Raw genomic sequence first — 19,701 nt, 5'->3', positions numbered from 1 at the left:
GTGAGGACAAAATGTTCACTTGCTGCCTAATATATCCCACCTACTAACAGGTGCCGTGATGAAGAGATAATCGGTGTTATTCACTTCAGTGTCTGTTGTCATAATGTTATGCCTGATCAGTGTCGGCTTTAATATATCGTCCAAATTTTCTGATCTGGCCGATAATGATAACATTAAAAATGAACATCGATAACGATCACCCTTATCTCAATAAGTTTGAGGAGAAATTTTATAGTAACTTTTCTCTCTGAGATTTTTCTGAGAAGGTCTCTGACAAAGAAGTGGCAACATTTTTAAAGCATCTTTTTGCTGAATCATGCAATGCGTCTGTAATCATTTCTGTTTATATGTGCTCTTCCCCTTGATTTAAAGTCCTGCCCATGTGATCACAAACACAAACTCACAAGCCCACAGTCAGACTCTGGACTTCTGTTTGCAGATGATGAAACTCTTTAAACACCAGATCAGACACAGTTCAACACTCATCTTATTAAATTGTATTTCAGTACATTTTACTAAATTAGGGTTGCTATTCTCCAAACCATTAATAAACACATGAACATGTGCACATTAGGATTCATTGTTAGGGTTTATTGAGGTTTAGGTGAGTAATCAAACTCTATTAACAATGTGTAAAGTGTGCAGTCATGTTCTGGCTGCTGTTTATGGGGGTTCAATGTAGTTTTTTACTGAGATTCTGTTTATGGTGAGGCCAATGTAGGCACGATATGTGCTTGAGATATAGGTTTGATCATGGGTTCCATGTTGGTCCTATCTGAATTAGTCCATACTGAGGCTAACTGAACCCATGGATAAACCCGTGTAGGGCCAATATATACCTCAAACCCCTATCATGTCTACATTCACCTCGCCATGAAATATTGTCTGGGTGGCTGTACATATTCAGAAAAATGTTTAAATTAATAGATAATCTGTTTTATTGTAACACTGATGAATTCATTCTAATGTTATGTGCTAAAACGTGTTTGCTTAAAATTACTATTTAAGATCTCCAATCGAAAAGTATTGCTGGTTTATGTTCTCTAGGGTGTTTTGAACTTTTGCAGCAGAACAAACACCTCCATGCAGAAACACCATCACATGTTCTCAGGTTCTTCTGTGCATATCTGCTTCTTTCTGTGTTTAGTTTCATTCAGTCTCCACAAACAAACACATTAAATGTTTATTTAGCCAGTGAAAACACCATAGACCACTATTGTTCTTGTATAAAGAGAATTATAATTACTGCAGACGAACCTAAACATTACGCCTACAAGAAGACATTTTGCACTTCTGAATAAACTTCTGTGGTTCCTAAATTAATATAATTAGCCTGCATGTTTGGCATGTTTTGATGTGAAGTAGGACATTATTTAGTCCCGTTATGAATCTGTCTCCACCACTTAACATTCCATGTGGTTCATGCATATAATTTCCTGGCTAACAGGGAACATTCTCAGAAGGTTCTCTCAATGTTATGAACAAACGTTCTTCCAGTAACATTAATAGAACATTTGTTTAAAGTTATCTGGTCTTTAATAATGTTCTGAAACCATTAGCACAAAAACATTATCTATACATTGTTCATGGAACTATTTTAACTGAAACGTTAAGATGTAACAGTTTTTTAAATGTTACTGCTTGTTTCAGAACGTTCAGAGAACATTCAAAAGTAACATTCCCATAATGTTTGCAAAATGTTAAAATGGAATGTTCCCTTAACATTCATATAACCAAGAAAAAATGTTTTTAAAAAATTGACATTTTGAACATTCAGAGTGTTATCATGATGCCACACTGAGTTCAATAAAACAGATAAGCTCTCTCTGTGATGTGTGTGTGTGTGTGTGTGTGTGTGCTGATAGGAGGAATATCTGTGCAGATTGTGTGATAGAGAGAGAGGAGGAGTGTAAAACAGTGATCCAGACAGAGAAAGATCTCCAGTTCATCATGAATGTCCGAACCGCAGCGCTGATTCTCTCTGTCCTGCACGCAGGTGAAGCACTTTCTCTCTTTCTTTCATTTTAAATACATTTTTTAGGTGTAAATCCCAAGATTTTAGTTATGAAAACTTTTGTGCTGTATTTTCAGTTAAGTTAAGTTAGTTTTAATTTTCCTAAATATATTTTGTTTGCATCTTGTTTCAGTTTCATCTGGTTTCAGTAGCAGTGTTCAGTGTTCACTTATAATGCAGCGCCACACATTTGATGTCACTTTATGAGATATGATTGGTTGTTTTGTGTGTCAGATGGCTGCTTTGTTTAATTGGCTTTTCTTCATTGTTCTCTTTATCATTTTGTTTTTTGATTTTTTGACAAAATACAGTGATAGTCAAAAGTCAGGCTGTTGAGACTGATTAAATCACACCGTCCAACACTGACAGCAAATTTTTTATTTGTATTTTTGCTCCTGTTTTTATTTTTCTTAATGAAAATATATTTTCAAATGCTAGTTTCAATCTTTTCAATGATTTCTGTTGTAATAATCTTGTGCATTAACTTGCAAATCTTCGTCACTGTTGTGTCATTCTGTTTTCTTTCTTTTTGTGATGTAGTCTTTGTGGGACATATAATATAATAAGATAATGTGGTCACAGCTTTGCTTTCGGATATCCTGATAATAAATAAATGTATTAAATGAGATCAGATCACACTCACTGGTTTAGTTTGCTCATGAAGTGATTCTGTTGTCCTAAAAACAGAATGTGTTTGATTTTCGCTTGTGTTTGTTTACCAGAGCTGGACAGAAGGTCAGCGAGAGCAAAGGGTTCATCTGACAAAGACTCGAAAATGAAATCAGACAAATCTGAAATTAAACAAAAAAGATGTTCTGAATCATGTCGTCTATCTCAGAGGTTTCAAACTGGGGGCCACAGGGAAGTGACGGGGGACTGTGGAAAAGTCTAGAAAAAAATAGAATAATGAAATAAATATTTTATTATAAATTAATTAATTCAAATAAATAATAAAAATTAGATTAATAAGCATACTACGGAAGAGGATTAGGGCCAAGCAATAATAAAAAATATATAAAACCATCTCGAGAATAAAGTCATTATAATGCAAGATTAAACATTAAATTTAGAGAAAAAAAAGTCTAAATACAATGTTGAGAATAAAATCATTAAATTTTGAGAATGAAGTTGTGTTTTGAGAAAAAACTCATTAAATTTCGAGTAACATAATGAATCTATTCTCAAAATTTAATGAGTTTATTCTCAACATTTTATTTTGACATTTTTTCTCGAAAGTGAACGACTTTAATCTCGAGATGTTTTTTTTTTTTTAAATTATTATTACTTGGCCCTAATCCTCTTTTGTGAGATACAAATAAAATGTAATTAAAATAAATAAATATTAAAAATTAAAATAAATAAGAAAACAATAATAAATAAATAATACATTTAACAATACAGTACAATAGCGAGTAAAAAACAAACTTAACATATACTAAATATTTTTCAAGTAATACTTTAAATATGTATATTTTGTCTCATATTTGATGAAGTTTGCATAATTAATTTAATTTACATTTATTTGCGCTTTTCACAATACATATAGTTTCAAAGCAGCTTTACAGAAAATGCATGTTTCCACATATTAAGAGTAATCTGTTATCAGAGGTGACGGTGTTAAAGTAATGTCCATGTGGCAGAAATGTACAGTTCTGGGATCATTAACTCTGTTACTTTCCTGTTTACTACTGTAAAGCTGCTTTGAAACAATTTCTATTGTATAAATCACTACAAAAATAAAGGTGACTTGACTATAGTATATATTGGGTCTTTAAATATACATGTAAATATATAGCTGCCTTTTAAATATTAGGATGGGGTCGCACATTTGATGGTCCGTGGCCTCTAAAAGATCGAAACCCCCTGATGTAACTTACAGTAAGAGGCATTCAGTCATAGGCTGAAAGGTGTGAAATGTTGTGTTTGACTCAAACATGTATGTTGTGTACTCATGTCAGTATGTGGTCAGAGTCCTGTTGTCTCCGTCCGGCCGCGAACAGCTGCGGTTAAACTCGGCGAGACCGTCAGTTTTCACTGCCGCGTGACGAGCGGATCACAGCCCGTCCAGCTGGAGTGGAAGAGGATCAACAACCAGCCGCTGGGAGGTGCGTTCACATCGCTAACCGTCTGAGAAAAATATGAAAAAAAAAAACAATTTACTGGGGGAAAAATGGATAAAACACAATTTTAACCCTTCTATTCTATCAGTTTTGACCCGGATGCGGAACATAAAATTCCTTAAAAATCTTTCTGTGTCCCTAAGACCCTTTGATGTCTTTTCTAGAGTTTCAGAAGAAACATCTCAACAGTATCTCAGTATGTGCTCAGAATTAAGACACCAAAGTCTGTAATCAAAACATTTCTCATCAAATTGATGAATAAGAACAAGTTGCGTTATATTGTTGAAGAAACATCTGAGATGAAGTTGGTACTTAAATGAAGCATAATTAATAAATAAATAAGAAACCAAATTAAGTGGGTTTTCACAGCGATGCAAAAGAAGAACATTTTCATAGAAACCATTTTTGATTCCTAAAGAACTTTTCAGTGATCAGTTCTTAAAAGAACCATTTTTATCTTAGTGTGAAGAACATTTCAATAATCTTAGGAACCGTAAAGAACCTTTATGGAATGAAAAGTTTCCATGGATGTTAAAGGTTCTTCATGGAACCATTGATGACAATAAAGAACCTTCATTTTTTTAGAGAGCGTAATGTCATTTTAGTTAGTAAAAAGACAGATCAGATTATGGCTTTAATGAATTTACTTGTTTTGCTGTATTTTGTTGCAGATAACGTTAAGCTTGGACCTGATGGTGCCGTCCTGACCATTGCCAATGCCCGTCTCAATAACCAGGGCGGGTATCGCTGCATTGCAACCAACGCACAGGGAAAATCCACCATCACGACCAACCTGAGCATCAGACGTGAGTCCAGTGTGTTTCTCTCCTGTTAACATGGGCATGGAAGGGAAGGTGCTCTAGTCTTTTCTTCCCTATAGTGATGTATATTGAGTGAAACTGAACTTGTAGGGCGGGGCTTGATTTTGTTTGTGGGGAATTGATTGGATGGTTGTGGTTTGCTATTGGTGGATCTCATGTGAGTGACAGGTTGCCCCGCCCTCATCATCAGAGAAGAGATGCTGCAAGAGAGAGGAGAAGATATTCTGATTCAAGACTATGAGGAACATGAATTTAACACAATACTGATGTGTACCGATAAATCATTTATTATAAACACTGCAATATTCAATAAAAAATAAGAATTGTTCATTTTGATTTCATGGGGACTTTAAATAGCCAATGTTTCTGTCATTGTACCTCCAGTCAATGTAAATATCAGTACCAAAAACTATCCCAAAGACAAATCTAGCAGTAAAAACATATATTATCATGAACTAAAAGAAAAAGTCTGGAATTTGCAAAGAACAAAAGCTATAAAAATAATATGTGTAAAAATGTAAATGACACCAGAGAGGAAATTACTTTTGTTTCTTAATTTCCAGGATTGATTTAATTAATCTCTCGGGCTTCGCTTTACTAGTGTTTTCTGTCAAAATAACTACCCGACTACAACAGAAGGGTGTTTTTGACATATAAAACAATGTCAAACATCTGACCAAAGGTCCTTTTTGAGATGTAGTGGGTACAAACTGAAAGTAATACTCAAATGAAATAAAAATGAAAACAAAAGATATAAATGGAGTAAACGTTATATATGAACAATTAAAACTAAATAAAACACAAAACAAAATAATAACAATAAAAATCAAGTGAGTTCTTCAGCTATCAGTCACCTGTATGATGAGTGTTTGTTGGTTCATTCAGAGCCTCCAAAGGTGCGCGTGACGCCGTCCGGGCCGCTGACGGTTCGAGCGGGTGAGAGCGTGACTCTCGAGTGCAGCGTTTCGGGGAAGCCACGCCCCTCCATCAGCTGGTTCAAACAGCAAGGAGGAAGTGAGACGGAGCTTGTTTCCTCGACAACAGACACCACCGCATCACTACAGGTGTGAAATATATTTATATAGTTAAATATATAACTCTTGGAATAGTTATAGCATGTTATTGAACAATGCAGTTAGTGTATTTGGTCTGCTGCTAGATTTGCTGCTGTTGATTATTGCTGCTGCTGCTGCAGAGCAAGTATGGACTTGCTACTGCTAACAGATACACAGACACACTGCTGTGAGCATGTAAGATCTGCTGCTGCTGCTGCATAAATGGACATACATCAATCCTGTAGCAGATCTAGGCAGGTGGAGCTGGGGAGGTGGAGGGGTCATTTTAGGATTCATTCACAGGCTTTTGCCACGTCTCTCTCTCAATTGCCTCCCAAAGGTGACAGTGATGGCAGCAGAGGACGCTGGGGTATTTGTGTGCCGTGCTCAGAGCAGGGAGGGGCTTGCTGAGGGGCGGGTGGAGCTGGAACTGGAGGGCGGGGCCTCGGCTCCACAGGCCTCAGTTACAGACACAGATCTCACGGCTGTGGAGGGTCAGAGCATCACTATGCACTGCCACGCCACCGGTAACAGCACTATCAGGAACATTGAACATCGCTAACTTAGCATCAGTTTAACATTTAACGTTGTGATGAAACGTAAGTAGCGGCAGATCTATTCTTGTGTATTTTGTAGGGATACGTTGTGGACGTTGCATTTAAAAACGCAGATTGAGTTATGGCATTTTGTTTAAAAATTACGTGGACAAAAAATGTTTAAAAATGAATAAAAGTGGAATTTGATTAAAAATATGAACAAATTTAGGAAAATATTGAATTTTTTATTCAAAATTACGAGGTCAAAAACGTTTTAAAAAAATTAAAGGTGACCTTTGATTAAAAATATGAAAAATTTGGAAAACTCGGACATTTTTGTTGATTAATTTTGCGAGACCAAAACAGTGTTGTTTTAGTATCATTAATATACTATTATAGTTTTCAGTTAATATTATGAATTTGTTGTATTTTTATATTTTGTTTTCATTTTATTTTAGCTTGTTTTTGTAATTTAGTTGTGTTTTGTTATTTTCGTTAGTTTGTGTTTTTTTTAAAGTAAGTCTATGTAGTTTTTATTAATTTTTATTTCAGTTTTAGTTTGAGTAATTTTAGTACTTCAAACTACACGGAAATGAGAACCGTTGCCAACTAACTGAAACAATTTTTTTTTAGCATTTTGTATTTTATTTTATTTCAACGAACAATTTTTTTTAATAGTTTTAGTTTTTGTTAACTATAATAACCCTGGGTCCAAAAAAAAAAAAAAAAAAAAAAAATGCGATTACAAATATGACATTTTTTGAAAATGTACATTTTTTATTAAAAATTATGAGGGCCAAAAAATTTAAAATATAAAAAAATAAACATATGCATAGATGAATCGTTCACAATAAGATTAATAACATGCATTCATAAAATAGAGAGGGTAAATTTTCATACCGAATTTAAAGATACTGTTAGCTTTTTTTTTTTGTAAAAGCATGTGACATGTCACATCTGTTTCTTTTACACAGAAACACAAATTAATGAATGTGACCCACACTGTTTTAGCCAATCAGAAACGCCGTTTGCTGGATGTCAAGTCAGGATGGATGACGTTTTTAGGGGAACAGGTTTTTTGGAGGGAAAGCTTACAGCATCCCATAAGTCTGTTCAGTGAATTCATGATCTCATTATAATCCCTCTGTGTTTTCTCAGGTTCACCCACTCCGGTCATTTCCTGGTCGAAGCTGCGGGCGCCGTTGCCATGGCAGCACAGGGTGAGCGGAGGGAGTCTGACCCTCAGTAACGTGGGACGACAGGACTCAGGTACAGAGTGAGCGAGTGAATGCGTGCTTTATATATGGGATGAATATTGAACTAATATTACTGCTTAAAAAAAAGTTGTAAAAAAAAAAAAAAAATGTAATTATTTGCCTGAAATTGCTTCTACACATTTTTTAAGTGTATAGTCAAGTCACATTTATTTAAAGCAAAGCAGCTTTGAAGCAATAAAGAAGAAATAACAGTAGTGAAGGTACACCGTGTAACTTTTGGCCCTCCAGCAGTTAAAAACAAGTTTTGGAAGGATTAATGATGTACTGATTTATTGTTTAAAATGTGGTTAATTTTAAACAAACAAACAAAAAAACTTACACAGTGTACCTTTAATGTTGCATAACTCTTCAGTCATGAAACAAATACATTTCAGGTGTAAAGCAGCTCTACAGAAGACAATAGTTTCATTATTCAGCTCAATTTAGTTCAAGTTTTCTTATATATTTACATGCATTCTCGAATAAACACTGTGCTATGAAATATACTGTAAATTTCAAAGTCATGTCAAACTCCAGCTAACAGGGAATGTTCTCAGAACGCTCTCTCAAAGTTATGAACAAACATTCTTCCATTAACATTAATAGTGTTTGTTCAACGTTATCTTGTCTTTAATAATGTTCACAAAACGTCAGCACAAAAACATTATTTATACATCATTCATGGAATGCTTTTCTGAAAAGTTTTGGTTGGAAGTTCATCTAATATTTTTTAAATGTTACGTGTTTCAGAACGTTCAGAGAACTTTTAAATGTTCCCATAATGTTTGAAGAATGATAAAATGTAATGTTTCCTTAAAATGTTTGTTCTTAAAATGTATTTTTGTTAGCTGTGAAACTCCAGTTTTAAAAAGGCACATTTATTTAAAGGAAACTGCAAAAATGACTCTGATACTGAACTTCTGCAGGTTTCTGATGTGAGATTGACTAACCTTAAAGAAAATAATAAAATGATAAAAAATGTATGATTGAACTTCTTTGTAACAACAGACTATCAGTCATTTCAGTGTCATTCTCTCTCTCTCAGGTCAGTACATCTGTAACGCCACGAATGCGGCGGGCTTCAGCGAGGCCTACGTGCAGCTGGAGGTGGACTGTGAGTGACAGAAATAAACTCTTATCACTGCTGAACTTGTCGTCACCGACAGACATTTACATTTTAATCAGAATTCATGCGTGAGCTCTGTGAGCTGGTCACAGGTCAATGTAGATGGCAAATGTTGACTTTAGGCTGATACTGTCAGACATCTGAGCTGAACCCACATCAGCTGCGGTCACTGAACTTTGAGCAGATCCTGAGCAGCCAAATTGAACCTGAAAGAGAGTCACATTTGAGCAAAAAGCATCAGGGGTGAGTTTAGTTTCACATAAATTAAAGAAGAATACAACTGAGTTTTTAAATCAGAGCAGCACAGACTGATCACTGAGGCGCAGTGAGGGATCGGGGTGAAAGAGCCTGTGTGTAAACAGTCGAGAAACATCGCTCATTTTACAATGAGTTATGCTTCATATTACATTAACTGTCTTGTCTCCTCCTCAGCGCCTCCGTATGCCACCACACTGACGGATGAGATTGTCCTTCGTCCTGGCGACGCCTTGCGTCTGCAGTGTCTCGCTCATGGCACTCATCCAATCCGCTTCCGCTGGACCCGTGTGGGCGGAGCCTCCATGTCAGCAGGGGCGGAGTCCACCAAAGACGGTCTGCTGAAGATCGCTCGACTGAAAGCGTCAGACAGCGGGATGTATAAATGTGTGGCGACCAATCACGTGGGATCCAGCGAAGCACTGACCAAAGTCATTGTGAGAGGTGTGTGAAACTCTGAGAAGACTTTTAAAATGTTCTTCAAAAGTAAATGCTCTGGAAAACTCTAGGACTCCATTAAGTAGGTAAAGTAACGTTTATATCATTAAATGCTCGTTTCAACTCTCTCTCCTTTGTCTTTATCTACCAACAGCTTAATTACAGACCATCCTGCTGATTGTAAAAATCTGCCCATTAATTATGAGGACATGAAAGACTTCAGACCTACAAGTCGATGAAGCTCAAAGACGAAACAAACGTGATGTTTTGCTATGGTGTTCAGAACACCAGTTTTGTCTGTATGTATTCTGCTATTTTGAATATTTCTGAAATGACACAGTAGAAAAGATGCTTTAACTTTGGCACTCAAGTCAAATAAACATAATGAAGGTCACCATCAGAGGACTGTGTGTTTACACTGTTTTGTCTGCTAACGGGGAGTTATTTACTGAAAAAATAAATATTTTCCGGTGGATTTCCACAATAAATTCATTACAAAAAAAAACTAAGACTGGCAGTGTATAATATTTAAAAAAAAAAATAAAAAAATACAGCTGCGAGCAGCAAGTATTAGGGTTCAAGCACTTTAAGGCCTTTAAGCACATGCGTAATGTTTTAATTAGCAAGCCTGTAACCATCTCGATCACAGATGGAAAGACAACTTACAGTCAATACAGGCAATTTACCATAGGAGATTTATTGAGGTTGAGCTAAAAACCTAGGACTAGTTCGCCAAAGTTGGTTTTTGAAATAACCTCCAGTATTTAACGAACAAGTCAATGTACAGAGGCGGTCCTAGAGGCAAAGTTGCTCAGAATGAGGAGTTCTACCATGTGGTATGAATGTTGTGGGCATATGGAAAAGTCATGCGATAAACAATACAAAAATGCAAAGGTGCCCCCCGGTGCCTGATTTCTTTCAAATTTCTCACAGACCTGTAGGGCCGTGAATAAAACAGGCCCAGCGGGTTTCATTCCGATCAGCCTCCGTTGACATTTTCTGATAGCTGCTCAATCTTCATTGGCCAATGGCGGACATGTTATTTTTTTAGATACTTCAATGTCCTCCTAGACAAACATGGCACCTTGGACATAGACACTACGTGCCAATTTTCAAGTTGATTGGACAAACGATGAAGTAGTTATAGCCATTTTCATGTTTTTTCCTGTTATAGCGCCACCAAGTGGCCAGTCACCGTGTCCTTTTTCACACAACCACAGAATGAGCTCTTACATAGGTGTGCTGATTTTGGTGAAAATATCTCATTCAGTCCATTTTAGTAAAAGTGACTCCCCCCACTTCAAACGTTTCAAATCGAAATTTCAGCTTATTTTTCTGATAATTATTGACAATCAGACTCCAGAGAATCTCGCTGCACTGGTTTAGTTCCAATCAGGTCAAAAACCTAGGACTACTTTGCAAAAGTAGGGTTTTCCAAAAATACAAAATCCCCCAAAATTTACCCAGATGAGCAAGATTCCAACGACACAAGACACTTGTGGGTTTAGGAGTTATGAGCCATTTCATACTTTTGGCTGCTGTAGCGCCCCTGTAAAGCTGAATGGGGCGAGCCTTGGTGATGTTGTAGACGGTGTGAGTACTACCAGCCCTCAAAGTTTCAAGTCTCTATGACTAACGGTTTGATCTGCCCGATCACTTTTAGGAGAGAATGCTGATCCTTGGAAATTTTAACAATTACAATAGGGTTTCAGCGCTACACACTCTAATGATGTAATAATCTACTGTACTTGATCCGATTGAACCTTTTTACCATACTTAGAGTGATTTTACTAGACATTTGATATGTTTTCAGTGTAGAATATATCGATGTCAACTACGTTTTCATGACCAGACTTGATGGCAATATATTAAATATAAATAAATGCTGTTCAAAATCCTGAAAAAACATTGCATGTCTGTTTCCAAACTTCATTAAGCAGCTCAAGCATTTTCTACATTGATAATTAGGGGTGGGCAACATGACCAAATTCCTACATCACAATATGAGATTTTATTTCACAATAACGATATACAGTGCCTACAGGAAGTCATCATACCATGTGAAAATCTTTACCTTTTGTCACATTACACCAAGGAAAATAAAATAAATTAAGTCTAACTTAAAAACATTCTGGAGGATTATTAAAAATGAAAAAACTAGAATAACAGGGTTGGAAAAGTCATCAGTCCCCTGATTAAATACTGCTCTCTTCAAGTCCATCCACAGATTTTCTATCGGATTTAAGTCAGGGCTTGGTCACTCAAGGACATTCACCTTCCTATCCTTTGATTCACATTAATGACAAAGAACAGCAGGTAGGTATATTAGGCTGCTGTCACTTTAAAGCCCGGATCACACCAAGCCGACGCCGACGAACTAGTGGCGACGAAAGCAGACTGCGGGATTTGCTCATGTCGGCAGCGTCTGGGTCCAAAGTCGCCCTGACACACCAAACCAACGCTTGTCACCTGACGGCCAAGTAGCACGTCTGTTCTGTGCCTGCGTAAGAAGAAATGCCTTTACGTACCAGCAGGTGGCAGTAGCCGAACAGCCAATCAGAATGATCAGATGGCCCGACTGACAGACGAGCGCCGACGCCGATTCAACATGTCGAATCAGGCCGAAAAAAAGCCGACGAGGACCAACTTCAGCTGACGGTGTGGAACACACTGAGAAAACTTAGTCGGCCGACGAACAAAACCTGCCTGACGGCCGACCGCCAGCTTGGTGTGTTCCAGGCTTTAGGCCAAACACACAGATCCGTTATACTGATACATATATGGTTTACACCTAACTGCTAGCTTTCACTTGAGACATAACTGGTAAATGAACGCATGCGTTGTCGAACATTCAAGCCCAATAAGACGTAAAAGAGAACTGAGTTCGCGATCGCATGCTGAGAGACATTAATGTTAATGTTATGAAGAAACGAGAATAATTTTTGTACATTACAGTGAATCTTTCATCCAGAGGATTAATTTCTACCCAGTAAATAATGTTCTACAGACATTCTAGTTTTAGGTTTTTTTTTTTTTTTTTTTTTTTTTTTTGTTACATACATAAAATAACATTGCAAAGTGTTTTTTTTACACAACTTAATGAATTGATGAAGCTATGATGATTCTGGGTCAGTGTGTTTCTTCTGGTGACTCTGAAATCCCCATTTAAAAGAGAATCTCTCGCCGCAAAAGGAGCAGCGGTAAGGTTTCTCTCCTGTATGCCATCGCGTATGGATCTTCAGGTCACTTGATCGAGTGAATGTCCTGTCACAATCTGAGCATTTAAAAGGTTTTTCTCCTGTATGAGTCCTCTGATGTATTTGTAAGCCACTTGCATTAGTAAAACCCTTCCCACAATCACTACAGCGATACGGTTTTTCTCCAGTGTGAACTCTCTGATGAACTTTGAAATAAAATGGACTAGCAAAGCTCTTCCCGCAGTATGAGCACAGGTACGGTTTCTCTCCGGTGTGAATCCTCTCATGGGTTTTCCGGTGAGTCGAATGATAGAAACGTTTCTCACAGTGTGAACACTGATACGGTTTGAAATCAGAATGTATTTTTTGGTGTAACTTCAGAGAAGCTGAGTTTGTAAAGTTTTTTCCACATTCACTGCACTGATACGGCCTCTCATTTGAGTGTACGAGTAGATGTTTCTTCAGAGCTGATCCAAGATTGAAGCTCTTCTCACAGTGAGGGCACTGGTACGGCCTCTCATTAGTGTGTATGAGTAGATGGTTGTTCAGTTTGGATCCCTGGTTGAAACTCTTGTCGCAGTAAGGGCACTGGTGTGACCTCTCATTGGTGTGCATGAGTAGATGGTTCTTCAGATGGGGTCTCTGGTTGAAGCTCTTCTCGCAGTGAGGGCACTGGTACGGCTTTTCACCCGTGTGGATTCTCTTATGCATTGAAAGATGTTGGTTGGTGCGGAAATATTTGTTACACACGTTGCATTGTAAAGTCTTTTCACTGTGTGTGTTTATATGAGCTCTCATACTATAAGGAGTGGTGAAAAAATCCTTCCCACACTGTTCACAGCGAAACTCCTTCTTCACGGTGTGCTCTTTTGAATGAAGTTTCCTCTCTACATAAGTAGGAAAGCTGAGGTCGCATATCTTGCAGGTGAAGTCTATCTGTTCTGAGTGTTTTCTCTCACGTCTCGCTAAATTTTCCTGCTTGCTGAATGTTTTTCCACAGTCTGTCACTGTCTGTCGCTCTTTGGATGTAGAGGCAGTTTCTCCATCAGAAGATGAACCAGTGTTGTTATCTGAAAGGAACATAATGGGCATAAAATATCTAACATTTTCTATAACTTCTAGAGCTGAATGATCAGTCAAAATAAAATTTAAATTGATATGTCTTAGTGCGGTTATCAAACTGCAAAGGCAGCACAGTTAGCCCCGGTGTTAAATTAACACCGCTCTGTGTTCATATGGGAACCATTAGAGTGTTAAAAGTTTTGGTGGCCTGAAAATGGGTTTCAGAGTGCAATTTTTTAAAAATGATACCGTTGTCATCTCTGTGTAAACTGCAGAAACATGATTCTGTAAAAACGATGACGGCATGCACATGCGTATTACGTGTTTAGTCTATCCACTTTATTTTTCAATGCGGAAGTAAAGTGTTTTCTGTGAATGTGCGAGCCTTCCAATTTATTAGCCGCTATAGGGAAATAACGAGAAGATTATCTAAGTGCAGTAAACTGTAAAAATAAGGTGGACAGGCATGTCCGTCAGGCACAAGTGCTCTTTGTAAAACAATGTGTAAGCACAGGCGCGTAATCTTTCTTTACAAAGTGACATCGGCAACTAATTGTCTTGCATGCGTAATACAGCATTTTTAGTTATTTTCAGAGATCCGTGTGAACGGGGATAGTTTTGATAATGTTTTCACCCGTACAACAAAAAAACGTTGCCATTTTTTAGAACACTGTTGACATGTAAACGTACCCTGTGTGTGATTTAAATGAGCAGTATCACACGGGTAGCTTTGCATATGCTGTATATCAGCTAGGCTGTGATTCGGCCATAGGTAATCACAGCATTCTGATATACAGCCATATATCGCACAGCTACGAGTGTGATATTGCATTTATACAACAGTTTGACGGCACGAGTGTGTAAATAAATAAGAAATAACAACGGAGTGTCTTTAAAACCCTCTTTTGTGCAGAACTACTTTCTTCCGCCACAGATTCAAATCTCAAGTTGACAGTTTGACCAAGCCTCCGTTACTAATTCTAAAACGTCACTTTAGAACTAGTAACGAAGGAATGCTGAGTCCCTCCATTGAAACTTGTATTTTGTACAGTATTAGAGAGAGAGAGAGAGAGAGAGAGAGAGAGAGAGAGAGAGAGAGAGAGAGAGAGAGAGAGAGAATGTCGCAAATGCATGACATCTAATCAAATTACCTCACCTTTTGCTGTCAAAACTGACTGTATCCACACAAGCAGCGTATGAGAAGTTGCGTGCAGAATACAAATCGCACTGCATTAGCCTACTGCCGTTCTCCACAATAATTAATATTGGTGAAAACGCAGCTAATGTAGGCTACAATTGTAAAAGTGGGGTTTTGGGACTTACTAACATGAAGAACAAAATAGCCTAGGGCACAGGCTAGTCTCGATTTATTGAAGACTTAAACTCTCTTGATACAAAAGCACCCTGTGTGCGTTCTTGTTTTTAGTATTGATAACATATTATACAAATTCCAAAAAAGTTGGGACACTGTACAAATTGTGGATAAAAAAGGAATGCAATGATGTGGAAGTTTCAAATTTCAATATTTTATTCAGAATACAACATAGATGACATATCAAATGTTTAAACTGAGAAAATGTATCATTTTAAGGGAAAAATAAGTTGATTTTAAATTTCATAGCATCAACACATCTCAAACAAGTTGGGACAAGGCCATGTTTACCACTGTGTGGCATCCCCTCTTCTTTTTATAACAATCTGCAAACGTCTGGGGACTGAGGAGACAAGTTGCTCAAGTTTAGGAATAGGAATGTTGTCCCATTCTTGTCTAATACAGGCTTCTAGTTGCTCAACTGTCTTAGGTCTTCTTTGTTGCATCTTCCTCTTTATGATGCGCCAAATGTTTTCTATGGGAGAAAGATCTGGACTGCAGGCTGGCCATTTCAGTACCCGGATCCTTCAACGCAGCCATGATGTTGTAATTGATGCAGTATGTGGTCTGGCATTGTCATGTTGGAAAATGCAAGGTCTTCCCTGAAAGAGATGACGTCTGGATGGGAGCATATGTTGTTCTAGAACTTGGATATACCTTTCAGCATTGATGGTGCCTTTCCAGATGTGTAAGCTGCCCATGCCACACGCACTCATGCAACCCCATACCATCAGAGATGCAGGCTTCTGAACTGAGCGCTGATAACAACTTGGGTTGTCCTTGTCCTCTTTAGTGACATGGCGTCCCAGTTTTCCAAAAAGAACTTCAAATTTTGATTCGTCTGACCACAGAACAGTTTTCCACTTTGCCACAGTCCATTTTAAATGAGCCTTGGCCCAGAGAAAACACCTGCACTTCTGGATCATGTTTAGATATGGCTTCTTTTTTGACCTATAGAGTTTTAGCCGGCAACGGCGAATGGCACGGTGGATTGTGTTCACCGACAATGTTTTCTGGAAGTATTCATGAGCCCATGTTGTGATTTCCATTACAGTAGCATTCCTGTATGTGATGCAGTGCCGTCTAAGGGCCCGAAGATCACGGGCATCCAGTATGGTTTTCCAGCCTTGACCCTTACGCACAGAGATTGTTCCAGATTCTCTGAATCTTTGGATGATATTATGCACTGTAGATGATGATAACTTCAAACTCTTTGAAATTTTTCTCTGAGAAACTCCTTTCTGATATTGCTCCACAATTTTTCGCCGCAGCATTGGGGGAATTGGTGATCCTCTGCCCATCTTGACTTCTAAGAGACACTGCCACTCTGAGAGGCTCTTTTTATACCCAATCATGTTGCCAATTGACCTAATAAGTTGCAAATTGGTCCTCCAGCTGTTCCTTATATGTTCATTTAACTTTTCCGGCCTCTTATTGCTACCTGTCCCAACTTTTTTGGAATGTGTAGCTCTCATGAAATCCAAAATAAGCCAATATTTGGCATGGCATTTCAAAATGTCTCACTTTCAACATTTGATATGTTATCTATATTCTATTGTGAATACAATATAAGTTTATGAGATTTGTAAATTATTGCATTCCTTTTTTATTCACAATTCGTACAGTGTCCCAACTTTTTTGGAATCGGGTTTGTACAAGCAAAGAATGCAATTTTTAATGCAAATGCAAATATCCACATGATTGCAAACGTGACATTGATTTTATATAACAGTTCAACAAACAAAATAAGATTAATATTAAGTGAAGTACATTTTAAGCACTGTATTGTTTACTGTATTTTGTGAAATAATAGTTCCAACAAAACAAAATAGTTTCAACGAAAGCCACAGCAGAACTGCAACTCACAGTGATGATTTGTTCTGTGACTGTGAACAAATCATAAGAGTTAATGATTCAATTACCCATTCAAAAATGCAGCCACTTGGTTCATTACTGAATAAATAAATGACTCGATGACTCACTCATTAAGACAGTGACTTAGCACCACCTACTGGCGGTTTTAGTTCAATATTTAAAGTATCACGTCATTTTAACATTGCTTATTTCTCTAATGGACATTTTTAATTTAAAACATTGTTTATTATATAAAGGTATTTATAAAGGTAAAAAAAGCACTTTAATGAACAATCAGTTTAAGGGGGAAAATATTGTTCCTTAATGGAAAAGGTCAATTTTTTGGTGACTCCTGTGTTGCTTGTTATTTTTTATTTTTTTTTTTACATTTTTCATTGGTAACCCAGAATGTGATTGTTACACTATGATAAAAAAGACTGAAAATGTGAAGTTGCACTTCAGCTTTATGTGACTTTAGTGAAATCGCTATACCTAAAGTAAATAAAATGGCCTAATTTGATCCTACAGAGTTGTTACTCTGCACATGCTTTTTGATCATTACAAATAATAATGCAAAATGATTATCTTAGAATAGAAGATATGCTGTCTCTCGCATCACATAAATTATCAATAGTTATGTAAGGGGTCTTCAAAAGGATTATTTCTTGACTGTCTCATTTGGACTTGGACTTAACTTGGACTTGAACCTCTTTGGACTTGGTCTCGACAAAGGTGGACTTGACTACAGCCCTAGTCTGATATAACATTCATTCTTTAGGTCGATGTCCATAATATTATATCAATTATAAAAATCTGTTTAAATGTCCGCTGAGGAAAGTGAGGAGGGAATTTTCCATAACATACAGCGTGAAAACAACGTCCTTTGCAAAAGTTTGTTTCAATTTAAAAGTCTCTTGCGACTGGCTCATTGAATGAGTCTCATTCACTCGTAAAGTTTTGTATTGAAAGTATTAATGTAACTTTCACTCAATCCATATTACGCATTATATGGACCCTTTCTCAATACCAAATACAACATATTTATAGAAAATAATATTTATTGAACAACAATATTTAAATGAACAACAGTAGCCATTATAAATGACCGCAGGAAATAAACACAATTGTACAATTCAGTCAAACGTACAGAAGCAGTGCTCTACAGCAGTGATTCCCAACCACTGTTTTTGTTTTATTTATTTTTAAAATATCAAAGCCATTGGTCGCCCTTTACGCCTGTATGTGGGTTTTACAAATATTTAACGAATGAAAAGGATACAGCATAAGTACAGCATTTTCTTTGCTGAAGAAACACTATGTCTATAAAGGCGAATGTTTTATGTATTTGAAGAGCGCAGAAGAGTCTTCGTCTGATATTTCCTGTCTAGTTGTAGCCAATATGCTATGCTATATAGAGGATGCAAGTTAAATACAGTCTTTACATTAAATTATCAAATTTAACATAGCACAATTTGATTTTCTCTGGAACAAGTAATAAGCCCGTTTTATGTACCCAAAATGAATTATATCTCATGTTTAACCACTATAAGACTCAGCGGCAAATCCCCATAGCACTTGGCCGAGATGAAGCTGTTCTCGGCGGGTACACGAGCACTGAACAGCCGCTGATGGCCTGGAGCTCACATCTCCGAAAACATCTAAACATATTGTAAAATAGGCGCTATGATTGAATCACATATTTCAGGTCTAAACAACTACTTTCTCACCTAAAAAAAAAACTCTTAAAACTACAGTTCGTGGTACAAGTGTAGTATTCGCAAAAAAATTACGGTGGATTAGCTCGACCGCCATGACAGTCGCTTCAAGCGGAGTGATACAAACGGTGAAAAGGTAGGAGTACTGTTATCACTAAAATATCGCATGGCTATCAGCCAATCAGATTCGAGAACCAGAAATAACTGTTGTATAAATAAATACAAAGTCTGACGTGCAGCTCATGATATGTCAATCTCAGTGTCTCAAATACAACAAATGCTGCTCCACATCAATGTAGGTCAGAACATACATGATATTTTTACATATTAATAATAATTCTGTTAAATCAGCATATCTGGTTATAAAAGGAAGAAACATACCTGAAGGAATAAAGTCATCATCATCAACATCATCATTCTGATCTTCATCCTCATGCTTAATCTGATCATCATCCTCCTCCTCCTCATGTCTCTGTTGTTGTTCCTCTGCTGTGGTTTTTTCTCCTCTGCTCTCTATCAGGTTCCTGCAGTCCACCAGTTTGACGGAGCACATCTTCAGCGGCGTCTGCAGCATCTGCTGTTCTCCAGCGTTACAGTCAGAGGTTTGATCAGCGGATCCATGATCCTGAGCGTCAGTATAACACAGTAAAGTGAGGCTGAGCTCTGAGTCCTGTGTGTCTCTGGATCTCCAGACTGAATCCTGAGCTTCTGTCCCGTCAGTCACACACACTGAAACCTTCTCCAGATCCTGACAAACACAAATAAACAACAACTAGTGGTTATATTGGTGATTAGATTAGCATATTTTGCTGTTGGTTTAATTTGAGATGTGCATAAGAAGTGAGAAGCTAACAAAACTTTGGTTTGATTGATCTGAAGG

At 37.3% G+C, this 19,701-nt stretch overlaps 2 protein-coding genes across 9 annotated transcripts in view; one reads left to right on the top strand and one right to left on the bottom strand.

Moving 5' to 3' along the window:
* Positions 1–1,865: 1,865 nt before the first annotated feature.
* Positions 1,866–10,021, top strand: LOC127508422 (basement membrane-specific heparan sulfate proteoglycan core protein-like). Its single transcript, XM_051886310.1, has 9 exons — positions 1,866–1,996; positions 3,973–4,119; positions 4,806–4,940; positions 5,841–6,019; positions 6,351–6,537; positions 7,705–7,815; positions 8,848–8,916; positions 9,361–9,627; positions 9,776–10,021. Exons 1-9 carry the CDS (start codon positions 1,951–1,953, stop codon positions 9,778–9,780), a joined length of 1,146 nt encoding a protein of 381 aa, XP_051742270.1. The 5' UTR covers positions 1,866–1,950; the 3' UTR covers positions 9,781–10,021.
* LOC127508133 (zinc finger protein OZF-like) overlaps positions 8,923–19,701 on the bottom strand; it is a 99,294-nt gene continuing 88,515 nt past the window's right edge. For 7 of the 8 annotated variants that reach the window (XR_007928705.1, XM_051885924.1, XM_051885917.1 and 4 more), the window contains 2 exons: positions 19,203–19,569; positions 9,774–13,888 (listed from right to left, as the gene is read on the bottom strand). Coding sequence is in view for 7 of the 8 variants with exons in the window: in XM_051885924.1 (XP_051741884.1) it covers positions 12,735–13,888; positions 19,203–19,569 (1,521 nt within the window). In the remaining variant the exon portion in view is untranslated. Of the gene's footprint in view, positions 9,135–9,773; positions 13,889–19,202; positions 19,570–19,701 lie in introns of those variants that run through there. The other variant, XM_051885970.1, reaches the window with a different exon arrangement.

This window comes from Ctenopharyngodon idella, chromosome 1, assembly GCF_019924925.1.
Source record: "Ctenopharyngodon idella isolate HZGC_01 chromosome 1, HZGC01, whole genome shotgun sequence".
Classification (NCBI taxonomy): Eukaryota; Metazoa; Chordata; class Actinopteri; order Cypriniformes; family Xenocyprididae; genus Ctenopharyngodon; species Ctenopharyngodon idella.
The sequence above is the reverse complement of the archived record's forward strand: the minus strand, read 5'-3'. Positions and strand labels throughout refer to the sequence as shown.

Coding starts and splice junctions, on each gene's coding strand:
- LOC127508422 (XM_051886310.1), top strand. CDS start 1,951: ATGAATGTCCGAACCGCAGCGCTGATTCTCTCTGTCCTGCACGCAG. Junction 4,120..4,805: donor CAACAACCAGCCGCTGGGAG/GTGCGTTCACAT, acceptor ATTTTGTTGCAG/ATAACGTTAAGCTTGGACCT. Junction 6,538..7,704: donor TATGCACTGCCACGCCACCG/GTAACAGCACTA, acceptor GTGTTTTCTCAG/GTTCACCCACTCCGGTCATT.